The sequence below is a fragment of the Rhinoderma darwinii genome, chromosome 4, assembly GCF_050947455.1.
Source record: "Rhinoderma darwinii isolate aRhiDar2 chromosome 4, aRhiDar2.hap1, whole genome shotgun sequence".
Classification (NCBI taxonomy): Eukaryota; Metazoa; Chordata; class Amphibia; order Anura; family Rhinodermatidae; genus Rhinoderma; species Rhinoderma darwinii.
Window position 1 is genome coordinate 390,389,793 of NC_134690.1, and position 15,913 is coordinate 390,405,705.

The 15,913-nt window shown below is 43.5% G+C and overlaps 1 protein-coding gene across 2 annotated transcripts in view; it reads left to right on the forward strand.

Annotated features, from left to right (window-relative positions):
- CENPF (centromere protein F) overlaps window positions 1-15,426 on the forward strand; it is a 46,015-nt gene extending 30,589 nt beyond the window's left edge. The window contains exons 16-20 of one of the 2 annotated variants that reach the window (XM_075863332.1): window positions 5,789-5,950; window positions 8,121-8,274; window positions 9,413-9,862; window positions 13,348-13,535; window positions 14,863-15,426. In XM_075863332.1, the coding sequence (XP_075719447.1) occupies window positions 5,789-5,950; window positions 8,121-8,274; window positions 9,413-9,862; window positions 13,348-13,535; window positions 14,863-15,042 (1,134 nt within the window). In that variant the 3' untranslated portion in view covers window positions 15,043-15,426. The remainder of the gene's footprint in view (window positions 1-5,788; window positions 5,951-8,120; window positions 8,275-9,412; window positions 9,863-13,347; window positions 13,536-14,862) is intronic. The other variant, XM_075863331.1, reaches the window with a different exon arrangement.
- The last annotated feature ends 487 nt before the right edge of the window (window positions 15,427-15,913 follow it).

Below are 15,913 nucleotides of genomic sequence, written 5' to 3' on the forward strand. Positions count from 1 at the left end.
AGAAATTGCTTTACAAATGTTGGGTTCTTTTTTTTCCTTTATTTGTTGCGAAAATGAAAAAATTTGCGCTAAAGCTACGTCTTATTGAAGAAAAAGGATTGTTTTTATTTTCACTGCCCAATTCTAATAAATTCTATGAAACATCTGTGGGGTCAATATGCTCACTACGCCCCTAGATGAATTCCTCAAGAGGTGTAGTTTCCTAAATGGTGTCACTTTTTGGGCGTTTTCATAGTTTTTTTCCCCTCAGGGGCTTTGCAAATGTGACTTGGCCTCCGCAAACCATTCCTGCTAAATGTGATCTCAAAAAGCCAAATAGCGCTCTTTCCCTTCTAAGCCAAGCCGTGTCTCCAAACAGCCGTTTATTACCACATGTGGGGCATTGTTTTACTCGGGAGAAATTGCTTTACAAATTTTGTGGTGCTTTTTCTCCTTCAGTCCTTGTGGAAATGAGTAAAAATAAGCTAAACCTACATTTTCTTTGAAAAAATGTTGATTTTTATTTTCAGGGCCTACTTCCAATAATTTCTGCAAAAAACCTGTGGGGTCAAATCGCTCACTATACCCCTAGATAATTTCCTCAATGGGTGTAGTCTCCAAAATGGGGTCACTTGTGGGGGGTTTCCACTGTTTTGTGTCCTCAGGGACTTCGTAAATGTGACATGGCCTCCGCAAACCATTCCTGCTAAATGTGAACTCCAAAAGCCAAATAGCGCTCTTTCCCTTCTCAGCCACGCCGTGTCTCCAAACAACCGTTTATTACCACATGTGGGGTATTGTTTTACTCGGGAGAAATTGCTTTACAAATTTTGTGGTGCTTTTTCTCCTTTAGTCCTTGTGGAAATGAGAAAAAAAATCGCTAAACCTACATTTTCTTTGAAGAAATGTTGATTTTAATTTTCACGGCCTACTTCCAATAATTTCTGTAAAAAAACTGTGCGGTCAAAATGCTCACTGTACCCCTAGATAATTTCCTTGAGGTGTGTAGTTTCCCAGATGGGGTCACTTGTGGGGGGTTTCCACTGTTTTGGCACCGCAAGAGCCCTTCAAACCGGACATGGTGCCTAAAATTTATTCTAACAAAAATAAGGCCCCAAAATCTACTAGGTGCTCCTTTGCTTCTGAGGCCGGTGCTTCAGTCCAGTAGCACGCTACGGCCACATGTGGGATATTTCCTAAAACTGCAGAAACTGGGCAACAAATATTGAGTTGCATTTCTCTGGTAAAACCTTCTGTGTTATAAAAAAAATTGTACTAAAAATGTATTTCTGCAAAAAAATATGAAATTTGTAAATTTCACCTCTACTTTGCGTTAATTCCTGTGAAATGTGTAAAGGGTTAAGACATTTTCTAAATGCTGTTTTGAATACTTTGAGGGGTGAAGTTTTTAAAATGGGGTGACTTTTTGGGGGTTTCTAATATATAAGGCCCTCAAATCCACTTCACAACTGAACTGGCCCCTGTAAAAATAGCCTTTTGAAATTTTCTTGAAAATGTGAGAAATTGCTGCTAAAGTTCTAAGCCTTGTGATGTCATAGAAAAATAAAAGGGTGTCAATCTAAAGTAGACATATGGGGGATGTTAATTAGCAACAATTTTGTGTGGTATAATTGCCTGTCTTACAAGCAGATACATTTAAATTGGGAAAAATGCTAATTTTTGCAATTTTTCGCTAAATTTTGGTGTTTTTCACAATTAAATACTGAATGTATCGAGCAAATTTTGCCAGTTACTTAAAGTCCAATGTGTCACGAGAAAACAATCTCCGAATCGCTTGGATAGGTGAAAGCATTCCGGAGTTATTACCACATAAAGTGACACATGTCAGATTTGAAAAATGAGGCCCGGTCAGGAAGGTCAAAAGTGGCTAAAGAGGGAAGGGGTTAATAGTAATTAACCCCATCATGTTTCTCAGTCATAATGGGTTAATGTGTGAGGTACATGATGGGGTTAATTACTATTAATGTGAGGCACATGGAGGTTATATTCATCGCACCTCGTGCCGCACAATAAGTGATAGAAAGCAGTATTTATTTTATTTTCTTACAGCGCACACATCATAAATGACGCAAAAAAATTGTTGTGTAGGTTATTACGGCTGCGCCAATACCGAATGTGTATATTATATGTATTGAGACTTATTTTAATGTTTATTGTAAAAATAGTGCATGTATTTTTTTTTAAATTTAACATTACTTTGTTTTTACTTTATTTTTAAACTTTAATGTACTGACATATATCTATATACTGATAGTACACAGGCATATATCTATATACTGATAGTACACAGGCATATATCTATATACTGATAGTACACAGGCAGTTGTTAGGACATACCTCAGTATGCCCTAACAGGAAATATGGTAGGACAGCCCTGGAGTCCTTCAATGGACCCTGGGCTGTCTGCCCATATATGGTATGTCCCTCAATCGCGTCACAGGAATTCCCTGTGACGCGATCCAAAGGGCATGCCCCCTTCTCATTTTCCCCTGAATGCTCCAGTAAGCTTTGATCGCAGCATTCAGGGGAATAACAGTATCGATCCGTTTGGGGATGCACAGTATCGAAGTTTCGATGCATCGTGCATCCCTAGTTCCCCACTACTTGGAGGGCAGGACATAGAGCGCACCAGATGCTAATGAGCATATACATTTCCCCTTGCAAACCAGGAGTCCCCTCAGCGCTCTCCCGTGTGACCCTTCACGTCTTCCTCCGGTCGTGTCCTGTTTTGCCAAGTCGTTCACTAAAATTCCATGGTTTCTCCTCTCTGTAACGCCAGCCTTCTGGCAGTCCCCACTGCCGGGTTACTCACCCCTGCCGCCGGCGCTCTGACCCTGTGATGGTGTCGTGTTCCATGCCCACCGGCAGGCTTGGACGACAGTGTTGCTTTGCTCTCTGCCACCCTCCTCCCTGTTCTGTTACGGCTCAGGCTTTATGCACACTAACGTAGTTCTCGTCCGTAATTACGGATCCGTAAGTACGAAATTGCGGACCCATTCATTTCTATGGGCTGTGGACACCTTTCCGTATGTTTACGGATGTGTGTCCATTCTGTAGAAATGATCCGTAAAATATATAACCTCTCCTATTCTTGTCTGTAATTACAGCATGCATTTCCCATCGAAGTTTATGGATGCTTACATAATTACGGACCGCTATGGATGTGCATCTGTAGCTGTCCGTAATTACAAAAGCGATGCTTTCCGACGCTAGGGGATTACCCAAGATCCCTGTTCTTTGTTTTTTTTTGCGGATCTGTAAATACGGATAAACTATGGATGCGCTACGGACCGTATTTGTGGACAGCGTGCCGTATATGCAGATGACTTGCGAATGACTACGGATCTGTATTTGCGGACAGTAAAAACCATTACGGTCGTGTGCATGGGGCCTCACACAGTGTCTCATAAGGCGTGCGTGCGCTTCCTTGCTTTGAATACTGGGGTGGCTACAGATAGCCTAAAGTCAAACCGGCTGAGTAGCACAGTGGGTCCACAACCCGCTGGTTATTACACTGCCTTTATTACTTTTGACTAGCCCGAGGCTGAGCCACGCTAATAAACTTTTAGTGGTTTCAGATTCACACATTCATTATTACCTTCTACAATATGCTTCCTGCATGGATTTAAAGAGGGTCTGCCATCTCTCCTGACCTGTCTATTTTTAGTAAATATTTGTATTCCCCATAAAAATCACAATTCTGGAGCATCTTTACTCATTGACTCCTGTAGTGGGCATGCTCTGTGGCACGTGCAGAGGTCACTGCAAGGAGACATAATAGGGACAGCTCATATCCTTTGCCTTCTTGAGTGTCATTCTGTATTATATGCCTCCCAGCTTTATAATCGTGGTGTTTTTTTTCATTTTTTATTATAATCCTGGGGTGTTCCCTTTCATTGTAATCCTGCCTCTAATCATAATCAGATGATCACTGAGAAGTGATCTCTACAGAACAGGAAGGGTCAGTCTATTGTGATGATCAGTAGCCAGCCTGAATTTTTTTTCACGTTAAATAGGTCATTTTGTGACTATACATTCCCTTTTATAGTGACTGTCTAGTCGAGAGTTAAAAAATGTGTCAGTACCTACAGGGGATGATTACCTGCTATTTTCTTGCTGTTTATTAGCTCTGCTCCATTAAGGAACAGTTGTGATCTGTGACTACCGCTTAACTACAATGTCTACAGGGAGTCTGAGGTAGTCTGAGACACACCTCCTTCCTTCTCATTGGTTCAGGATACCTTTCTCTACTTACTTCCTCTATGCAGCTCGGCCTCTTCAGATTGGCTGCAATTATAAACACAGGCCCATCACAGGCTCACCAGGTAGTCAGTCCATTCAGAGCTGATTTTGACTACGGCAAGAACAGAATGATTATAAAATACGAAAACCCCATGCACACGACCGTGGAATTCATCCGTAATTACGGACCCATTCATTTCTATTGCCCACGGACACCTTTCCATATATTTACGGGAAGTTGTCCGTGCCGTAGAAAGGCTCCGCAAAAGATGGGACATGTGCTATTTTTTGCTTTATATGGTAACACGGCACGCAAATGCAGGTGGCCGGCCGTGCCCGTAATCACGGACCGTGATTATGGGCATGGTCGTGTGCATGGGGCCTAAGTTGCTAAACCACCAGTGACAAAAAGATGGAAATCGGGTAATTTCTTCAAATATACTGGGCAAATAAACTTTAGTAGGTGGAATTCATATCCTGACCATGTTGTCCTTGTTTCAAGTGCTTGCGTACGCTGACCCCTATTAACACCTCTATATTGTATCGGCCACACCCAGGATCCTTTTAACCCATTGACTTATTTGAACTGCTAATAAATGACCTGATGATTGGGTGAGAATCATTTATCGGGGTGATATCATTGGCTTTTGATGATCAGAATCACCATTGATTTCAATTGTGACGGATCCAGTGCCAATGATTTCCGTTTGTCTTCGTTGGGCAAGAGTCCAATCAATGGTGGCGGAAACCGAAACCTATGATTTCCGTTTGTGTCATTCAGGGCTCCCGTTCCTACAGAAAGCTTCGGGACGTCAGAACGGAGCCCTGACGTAGATGTGAACGAAGCCTAACTAAGGATGTCCATGCATTGTGTTTCTCCGTGGAGAACTGTATACATGTCAAAAGATTACATTGTGGGAGGAGGTCGGTGCAGATACCCTATTGGTCACATACACAGATTTTTATTTAAGAATACCACCGATCACAGATGAAGACTTCCCAGCGCTCCTGAATCCTCCGCTGCGGTATCTGGGTGACGTCTTTCTGTTCAGGGCTCGGCCGTTTGCTGTACTGACGTCTCCGGCCTCCTAAAGCAGGAGGGTCTGTCACACGGGAGGACTTGATGGAGGGGCTGCTCGGTCCTCTGGTCTGGACGCTGCTGCCGTCCCCTCGTCCTCGTTTCCATGGAGTGATTGTCACCCCCAGAGTCATGGAACTGCTGAATAGTGACCTCACTGTGTGAAAGGTCCTGGGAGGGCTGTAGAGACGCTTCTTCTATTACATCGCCTACACAAATGGATGGATCACAGGCTTTTGAGCAGGTCTATCTGTCCTGTCTATGACCAGAGAGCAAAAATATCTGGAAATTATGGACAAGGGAGCGTTTACCAGCAATATATGCCCTGGCAGGCAAAAGGTTACTAATTCCTTCTTATTGGTTTTTGACCTGCGCATCAGAAAACTCTTAAGGAGGTTTTAGAAACTCGTTTGTTTTTTTCATGGATCAGTAACACACGTAACCGATTTTCTTTGTGTGTTTTTACAGCAGGACGGAGACCAAGCGAGCGATCAGGAGAAGCTGACGTCACTGGAAACACATCTTAATGCACACAAACAGCAGATTGATCGCTTAAAAGCCGGCAACGGGGAATTGAATGAATCCTTGTGTAAAGCTCAGGAGCAGCTGGTGGAACTGAAACAACTTAAGGTAAGTGTGGATTTGGCAGCTGCGTTAATCTGTAATGATCTGTTTGCAGATATCCTTTAAATATTAGATTTTCTCCTGTGGCGAGGTTTTTTTCTTTTTTTAATATGTAAAATGCAGCAATGGCTAGGCTACAACTTTTGCTACACGATGCCAGTCCGAGGCAAGACCTGTGAAGCGAATGATGTAAGGCAGCCGGCTGGTGCGCGTCTTTTCCCAGTTCGTAGCGCTGCGCGGTTTCCCAATCACTTCTATAGGAGTGCGAGTTGTTGCAAAGTTTTTTTTAAAGTGAAACTTTTTTCCTCTCTGTGGTACAGAATGACATATAATGTATCACTTAAAGGAACACTCCAGAATTGATACTCTGTTATGCCCTTTTGCAGGTACTGAGGGGGCGGTGCATGACACAGGGATTTTTCTTTGGTATTCTCGGTGTCATACACCACCCCCTCCAGCACTTCGGGTTACGCATTGTTACTTTTTTGCTGTCCGATTGATGTAAATAATGTCGTCCTCTAGCCCAGGTAAACAGCACTAGGGCAATGCTCATTTAGTGATATTAAATCCTGGGGGATTATATCTGGGACCAAATCTACAGAGGTCATTCATTGTTTTTTTTCCGCAACTAAATAACTCCTTTATGTATGCCCCTTGCAGCAGCCCCCAGTCTTGGTGGGGAGAGCACTACCACTCGGGGACCCCAATGTTATTTGCCAGTGTTGGTAGCCGTATAATACTACAATGTCTGGGTGCCTGCAACGAACCTTCAACAATATCAGCGGATCACAAGAGGTTTCAGCAGCTTTCCATTTGAAAGCAGAGGGTTGTCCAACCCCTATTCAGAGTATCCCCCCCCCCCTATAGTCATATAAATACCTATCTATATAAGTCTCTATAAGGGTGAGGCCACATGTAGGGGCTGATGTGCACCCGCACTGCTTCCAAGGGCTGCAACTACATGTTGGCAGTACCTCAAATTGCAATGCAGTTTTAGATCACAGGGGCTGAGCTGTAATGCAAAATACAGCCTGTAGACAAATGTGGCGCTGTTTCTGGGGAAAAAATGCAGCCATTTTTTTTTAAAGGGATAGTCCCATCTCCGACCTCTGTGGCCTATATCCGAGTTTCCCAACCTCTCCGAAAGACAGAAAACTGCTAAAATCAAGCACTACACTCTTAAGGTATGTTCACACAGCATGAGGGAGAAAAAAATCTGCCTCAAATTCCCTTTAGGAATTTTGAGGGCGATTTTTGAATTGACAGCGTTATTTGACATTTTTTTCTTTTTTTGTCTGCGTTTTTTTAAGTTGTTGAAGCTAATGCAAAAGACACAGGAAAAAAAGCACGAAACGAGCGCCGCAGGTTTTTTCTGCCTCCTATTCATTTCAATTGGAGATCGGCCCCCTGACCATCAGCCCGATGTGGGTAGTACCATACAGCGCTCTTGTAGCTAGCACCACACAGCGCCCTTTTAGATGGCACCCCCTCTTCCTGTAGATGGCACCCCCTTTTCCTGTGTATAGCGCCCCTGTAGCTTCCTGAAGGAGTGGAATCCTCCTGTGGCCGGGGATTCCGCTCCTGGACAGTGACATCAGGGGCAACTCCTGAAGCGGAATCCCCGTCGACCGCATGGCAGACGCTGTGACCTCCACTCCTGGAGAAGCCCGTGACGTCTGTCCATTTATGGATAGTGACGTCATGGGCTTCTCCTGGAGCAAAATCACCGGTCACAGGGGGATTCCACTCCTTCAGGGAGCTACAGTAGCGCTATGTACTGGAAGGGGAAGGTGGGGGGTGCTATATATAAGGGGTCAGCAGAAAAATCACCTCCTCCTCACATGCACGTCTCGCTGTGAGGAGTAGGAGGAGAGAAAATACGGCCGTGGCAGTGGTTCAGAGGAGTGTCGCGGCACCCCGATTAGGAACCGCTGGCCTATATTGTAGATATGCCATAAATGTGTAATCTGGAAATACACCTAGAATTGATGTCTTGTCTGCAGCTATGGACCCCAAAATGAACTCCCGTTGGCTGAATTTAGTAAATAAGGAATAGCACATAGTGTAAATTAGGAAATTGGAGGACGAATTCCCAGAGAACCATACAGAAGTAGGGGAATTTATTATCAAAGGCTTAAATACTTGTGACTGACGATTCACACTGTTCATTTTTTAGGTTGTCCTTCATAATTTAAAGAGGAAAAATGCAAAAACCTGTAAAGATCTGAGTCACTGGATGAATTCATGTAAAGAGATGGAAGAGGAGAAGCAGCAGCTGCAGAGGCAAATCTTCCAGCAGGAGGAGACGCTGAAAGGCCAGAAGCACCACGGTATGATCCCTCATGTGCCCTGTGCTTCAGAGTGGATCACAATCTAATACTGTATATACTGGTTGTTGCCATTTATTTAAAGTGGATGTCTGGTATAGAAGACTATTTATTGAGGGGGGTCTCTCAATCAGGACCCTCGTCTATTAACAGAGTAGAAAAAGTCTCTTGCTCTGGAGGACCCAGCACATCCATGCAGTAAATGCACAGGCCATTAATTTCTAGGGGAACTGTGTAATACCTCATTTCTCCTGCAGTTGTGCTGCAGGGAAATTGTACACTTGCTGCCATGTTTCCCCACTTTATTATAGTTGATCGCTGGAGTTCCCAGAAGCGGGATATCCCGTAAATCATCTGGAATCTTTCTAATAAAAGGGATGGTCCTTCTCTTGTAAGATGGAGCAGGACAGAATGTAGAAATGTAATGAACTGAATGTATTGTAGTAAAGTGACATCCTATGACTGTGACCCTGTTGAGTCGCTGAGCTCTTCAATATGATCCGATCTATGTGAGGGACATGACATGACTGTGTGCTTGATTTTATGCACGCTACCATTGATTGTGACCAAACCTAATACTAAGGCTCTGTTCACAACTGCACCTCTGTCGCAGTTGCCATCAGACGGAAAAGCAGGGATGCATACAGTGTCAAAACTACAGACGCCACAACGAAAACTGACCAACAGATGTGAACGGAGGGTTCACAAACTTGTCTTTTAGCGCATCAGAAAAATTGCCCTCTAGGAAATATGATTCATTACAAATGAAGTCCAACCAAATCTAAAAAAAAGTTACATCCAATCTCCAAAAAGTTTACTCCCACAAGGTTTAGTAATGTGGTTCAGCGAACACGTAACTTTTTGCACTTTCCTTGAAGTCGTCCTATGCGGCTCAGCGGTGCAGCTCCTACAAGGGTTGTTTGCCTAGTTATGCATCTCCTTCCCCTTACATTTCTTGACTAGGCAGGATAGCCATTCAGGAGTCTGAGAAAGACGGATGACAACTAATGTGGGAAATCGAGGCCCCAGTGGTCGTCACCCAACTTTTCAAGGAACAATATTTTATTTCTTTGGTATTTTAAGTGAATATTTTGTGATCTTTTTGGTGACGGATATTTCATGTTTATTTATGTCACTGCAGCTACAGAAATGAACACCAGCGATAACGACTTACTATCCGAGATCGAAGAATTAAAACAGTGCTTGGAAGAGAAGACGTCGGAGGCGGACGAGAGCGTCGAGAAGTACTGCAACTTATTGATTAAGACTCACAAACTGGAAGATTCCAATGACACGCTCCGGACGCAGCTGGATCTGCTGAGCTCCAGGCTGAAGGAGCGTGAATCCAAGAAAGACCAGGTGGAAACTCAGACCTCACAATCAGAAGGTGCGGTGACGCAGGCTAAGAAAAGCAGGACGAGCAGGAGGTCCACCCAAAGGAAGAAAGCAGCCAAGAGGCAAAGAGAATCCGAGACGACGGAGCAAAATCCCTCAACGCCCCAAGTCGTGAGCAAAAGAGTAAAGAAAACCGGAAGTCCGAGCTTAGAAGATGCGTTTAAGCCTGAAGGACTTCCAGACGTTGTGAAAAAAGGTATCCCCCCCCCCCTCCCCGACCTCAAAGGGACCACGTTGTTCTTTTGAGAATGTATTAACCCGTTAGTGACGGCCCCATAGTGTTTTTACGGTGGCCACTAACCAGCTTTATTCCGATGCAATAGCCTTTTATATAGAGCAGGGAGCCGTTAAATCTCACTGCTCTCAGCTAACTCCCTGCTCTAACGGGCGAGATCGATATCCGTTTCGATCTCGCTCGTTTGACCTTTCAGATGCGGCGCTCAATAGCGAGCGCCGCATCTGAGTGGTTTTGGAGAGAGGGAGGGAGCTCCCTCTCATCCCACTGACACCCTGTGTGTAATCGCAGGGTGTCGGTGTCTTCTATGGCAGCAGGGGTGGGCCTAATAAAGGCCCCTAGGTCTGCCCTAGTTAATGCCTGCTAAGCCATGCCAGAGGCATGGCCTAGCAGATACCTGTCGGTTTTACACGGACAGGCAGTAATACGCTGAAATACAAAAGTATTGCAGTGTATTATAATAGCGATCGGACGATCGCATAGTGAAGTCCCCTAGTGGGACTAGTAAAAAAAAAAAAAAAAGTTTAATAAGGTTAAATAAATAAAGTAAAAAAAAAATGATAAAAAACACTTTTTTCAAAGTTACACATATTTGGTATCGCCGCGTCCGTAAAGACCCCAACTATAAAGTTATTACATTATTTAACCTGCTCGGCAAACAACGTAAAAAATAAAATAAAAATCTATGCAGAAGCTGCTGTTTTCTGTGAATCCTGCCTTTAAAAAAATGTGCTAAAAAGTGATCAAAAAGTCGCATCTACTCCAAACTGGTACCAATAAAAACTACAAGTCGTCCCACAAAACAAAAAACCCTCACACAACCGCATCGGCGGAAAAATAAAAAGTTATGGCTCTTCAAATATGGAGACACAAAAACAAATAATTTGGAAAAAAAAGATTTTACTGTGTAAAAGTAGTAAAACATACAAAATCTCTATCAATTTGGTATCGTTGCACTCGTAACAACCCGCTGAATAAAGTTATTATGTTATTTATATCACACGGTAAACGGCGTAGATTTAGGTCGTAAAAAAGAGTGGCGAAATTGCGTTTTATTTTTATTTTCCATGACTTCCCCCTTCCCCCCCCCAAAAAAAATGTTAATAAAAGTTAATCAATAAATTCTATGTACCCCAAAATGGTGCTATTAAAAAACAAAACTTGTCCCGCAAAAAACAAGACCTTATACAGCTATGTCGACGCAAAGATAAAAAAGTTATAGCTCCTGGAATGAGACCATGGAAAAACTTTAAAAAATAGCTTGGTCGTTAATGTTTAAAATAGGCCGATCATTAAAGGGTTAAGAATCTGCTTAAAGGGAAGGTCCACCGTTTTGCAATAATTTTTTTTCTTACAATGTATCTAAAATAAAGAAAATAGACCACTTTCCAAATGGCCTTGATTTAAACAAAAAAAAACACAAAACAACCTCCTACCGTTTTGTGTATGCAGCTCCAAGGCAGAACCATGTGTCTCTGTGGTAACAGACAACAAACAAACACTATGTAGCCTTCATTAGGTAGGTTCAGACTATACACAGGGTTCCTTGGTAGTCTGTATCCGTAGAGACACATAGGTCTGCATAGGAGCTGTAGACCCAAAACGTTTGAACATGTCTTTTTAAATGGCAGTTCTGCAACATAGAATTATTTTCGAAGTAGCAATTTCCTAAATGACATGTTTGCGAGGCCCAGCCTGAGGAAAGCATGCTGGACTGCCTGGAGAATTTAGGGACATGTTCGTCATTGAACATCATTTTGCAGTTTATATAGAGAGATCTGTATTCTAGTCCAGAGCTGCATTAACAATTCTGCATCTTCAGATCTGAAATCTCTCCGCATGTGTCTGCCAGAGCTTGCATTGGTGATTTGCATTCTGGGAAGTGTCCTTTTCACACCAGGCGCTGCATAGTAATCTGATGTAGGGAAAAACTGCCCCCCCCCCTGCATTATAGCAGCTTAGCAAAGTTGTTTCCAATAACAACCAGCAGAATAGTGAGTGCAGCTCTGGAATATAATACAGGCTAGAACTCCGGATAAATACAAGATAAGTAATGTCATGTATGTATACAGTGGCTACACCAGCAGAATAGTGAGTGCAGCTCTGGAGTATAATACAGGATGTAACTCGGGATAAATACAAGATAAGTAATGTCATACAGGTATACAGTGGCTACACCAGCAGAATAGTAAGTGCAGCTCTGGAGTATAATACAGGATGTAACTCAGGATCAGTACAGGATAAGTAATTTAATGTATGTACACGGTGACTCCACCAGCAGAATAGTGAGTGCAGCTCTGGAATATAATACAGGATATAACTCAGGATCAGTACAGGATAAGTAATGTAATGTATGTACACAGTGACTCCACCAGCAGAATAGTGAGTGCAGCTCTGGAGTATAATACAGGATGTAACTCGGGATAAGTAATGTCCTGTATGTACACAGTGACTCCACCTTGTATAATATATCTACATATAAAATGTAAAATATAATTTGAAATATACAGCAAACAAACTGAGCTGTGTTAAAGAGGCTCTGTCACCAGATTTTGCAACCCCTATCTGCTATTGCAGCAGATAGGCGCTGCAATGTAGATTACAGTAACGTTTTTATTTTTAAAAAAACGAGCATTTTTGGCCAAGTTATGACCATTTTTGTAGTTATGCAAATGAGGCTTGCAAAAGTCCAAGTGGGTGTGTTTAAAAGTAAAAGTCCAAGTGGGCGTGTATTATGTGCGTACATCGGGGCGTTTTTAATACTTTTACTAGCTGGGCGTTCTGATGAGAAGTATCATCCACTTCTCTTCAGAACGCCCATCTTCTGCCAGATCACGCTGTGTCGTCACTCACAGGTCCTGCATCGTGTCAGACGAGCGAGGACACATCGGCACCAGAGGCTACAGTTGATTCTGCAGCAGCATCAGCGTTTGCAGGTAAGTAGCTACATCGACTTACCTGCTAACGCCGATGCTGCTGCAGAATCATCTGTAGCCTCTGGTGCCGATGTGTCCTCGCTCGTCTGACACGATGCAGGACCTGTGAGTGACGACACAGCGTGATCTGGCAGAAGATGGGCGTTCTGAAGAGAAGTGGATGATACTTCTCATCAGAACGCCCAGCTAGTAAAAGTATTAAAAACGCCCCGATGTACGCACATAATACACGCCCACTTGGACTTTTACTTTTAAACACGCCCACTTGGACTTTTGCAAGCCTCATTTGCATAACTACAAAAATGGTCATAACTTGGCCAAAAATGTTCGTTTTTTAACAATAAAAACTTTACTCTTATCTACATTGCAGCGCCGATCTGCTGCAATAGCAGATAGGGGTTGCAAAATCTGGTGACAGAGCCTCTTTAAGTCCTTACTAGTTTACGAATTTACTTTCTTCTTTGTTGGTAAATTTTCATTATGAGGTTAATCTATTCCCATATCCTATAGGTTTTGCTGATATCCCATCCGGGAAGCAAAGTCCATTTGTCCTTAGGAGAACAGCGGTGCCCTTAAGGAGGAGTCCCCGTCTCTCGTCACATACAAATTCTCCATCCGTAATGAACACACGTATTGATAATCTAGAAAACATTTCTGACCTGAACAGTCCAACACCAGGGGGCAGCAAATTCTACATGGTAAGTCTTATATGACCGGTTATGCTACATAGGACCATGGCGGCTGTCAGGACATGTTGGGAATTGTAGTTCTACATTTGCTGGAGAGTCGCAGGTTGCAGACCATTGCACTAGAGTCTGTCGCTAGTGTAACCCCACAATATAAAACCTCGCGCTGCGGAGAGTCGGGAATAACTCGCGGTAATTGGTGCAGACGCTGCAGTTTGGCTCTGGAGGGCTCGGGGTTAATGAGGCGCAGTCAAGGTTTTTAATTATATAGCTGCCTCTGAATTGAAAGTCTACCAGTGGTTTCTGCTTTGTGCCGCGCGGCTCAGCTTTGTTTTACATGTCAGCGTGTTTATACCCAAGCAATTAAGATGTTCCAGAGGGACGGGTCACAGAATGTTTATCATGAGCAGTAAGAGACGGAATAGTAATGGAAATACTTGACCAAATCGTCTCGGACCTGACCGTGAAGCTGGTCTTAAAGGGAACCTGTCCGCTCCTAACTGCCTACCAAACTGGTCCCAGCGTTGGGTAGCTCTTGTAAAATGATGTGCCCATATACACCTTTTGATTGCTGAGCAAGGGGTGGAGTTGGGCGGCTAAAAAGGGGTGGAGTTGGGCGGTTCTACATAAAACGCTGAGTAACTTTTTTGGAAATATTTAGTTTTATTTATCTAGTACGGGAATTGAGTTAGATGTTTTCTTCTCCTATTCATGTCTAAAGCTGAATTCAGAATTTCCTATTACCAGAGAGCAGTGTATTGTGGGAACTCGGATAACTGTTCGTGTCCTTTCACGCTGGCCAATTTTGGCCGTTAAAACTTAAGCGCCGATCAACGAGACCGCTTAATTTCTGTTCGGCTTTTACTGGAAATCAATGTATCGGAGTACGGACTGAATAGAAAGTCTATGAGCCGGTACACCGCTATATCGGCTTTCTGGAAAAAGCCGAACAGAAATGAAGCGGCTGAGCGATCACACGAGCACTTCTGCCGCTTCGTTTTAGCGATTGGTGGGGGTCCCAGTTCTCGGACCCCCGCCAATTAAAACTAAAGACGTCAGAAGTTTTTCAAACGTTTAGTTGCCCTTTAAATCTATGCCTGCTATGAGCAAATATAGATTTGCGCATAAATCTACGTTATTTTCGGTTTTTAGTAATAATAAATCTGTCAGAAAATTGTGGGTCACGCCCCTTTTCTTTTGACCCCACCCACTTTTCTCGCCACATTTGAAAACTGGCAAGTGCAAGAAAAGTCGTATTGTCGGTGCGGAATCTGTAACGTATCCGCCGCGTCTGAACGTGACTTTACTCTTCCTAACCGAATATTTCTGGTCCCTGCAGACAAAGGCCACAGAAGGGGACTCCGCTCCAATGGACGTTCTCTCTCCACTCTCTGCCAACGTCAAGATGAAGAGTCGACCGTCTGATGACGCGTGTGCCGGCGAACTGGAGAAAGAGCGAGCAAACATCAAAGCTTCACATGATGAGACGGAAGAGGAGGGGTCGTGTCAAGTCCAATAATTCCCCGGCAGCGTTTTATTATGATATTTTTATATATTCTTGACCAGGACTTGTCTGTTATAGGACAATTTTCTTTTCTTTTATATGGTGGAACCCAAACCTCGTGTCCCCCACAAATGTGTGAACGCAGGCTCGTGTCATAAACGTGGATAAAGACGACTGGCGGCGGCTGGGCCGGGCCTGGAGACTCTTTATTGTGGATGTTTGGAGCCATGACTATTCGTGTAGGGGGAGGAGAGTTTTACTCTTTGGATTAGATTTTATATATTGTCTTACCCTATTCTAATGTTATTTAAAGGGGTTGCCTGACCTGCTATGGCATATGAGTGTAATAGAGGGGTGAGGTCTTCAATTCTAGACCCCCACCAGAGCAGAGAGGCGAGGAAAAGTGCAACCCCCCCCCCCCCCCCCCCCCCCCCGGAGCCCCAGTCTTGTCCGTGCATACCCTTCCCCCAGCAGTGTCTATATTTACATATAGACACTGATGTACTGTCAAATTTCCCATCAACAGTTGCCCTTCCCCCATGACTGCATATAGGCACCGGCCTGCTGCTTCTATATAGGTAGATCTGGCCCTACATCTATCCACTCGTTATCAGTGTAGTTTGAGCTATGGGTTATAAACTAATGAAATGTAGGGATTACGTGTAGTGTATCAGGAGCTGTAGAAAAGGTATGGGGTTATAATATAATTTTTTATTTTTGTAATTCAGGTTTTAATTGTATATGTCAAAAGTGTGAAAATTGGCCCAGCAGCAAAAGGATTAACCGGTTAGTGACCACCACTAACGGGCTTTATTCCGATGCAATAGCATTTTCACGGCGCTGCATCGGAATAAGTAAACAGAGCAGGGAGCTGTTAAATCTCCCT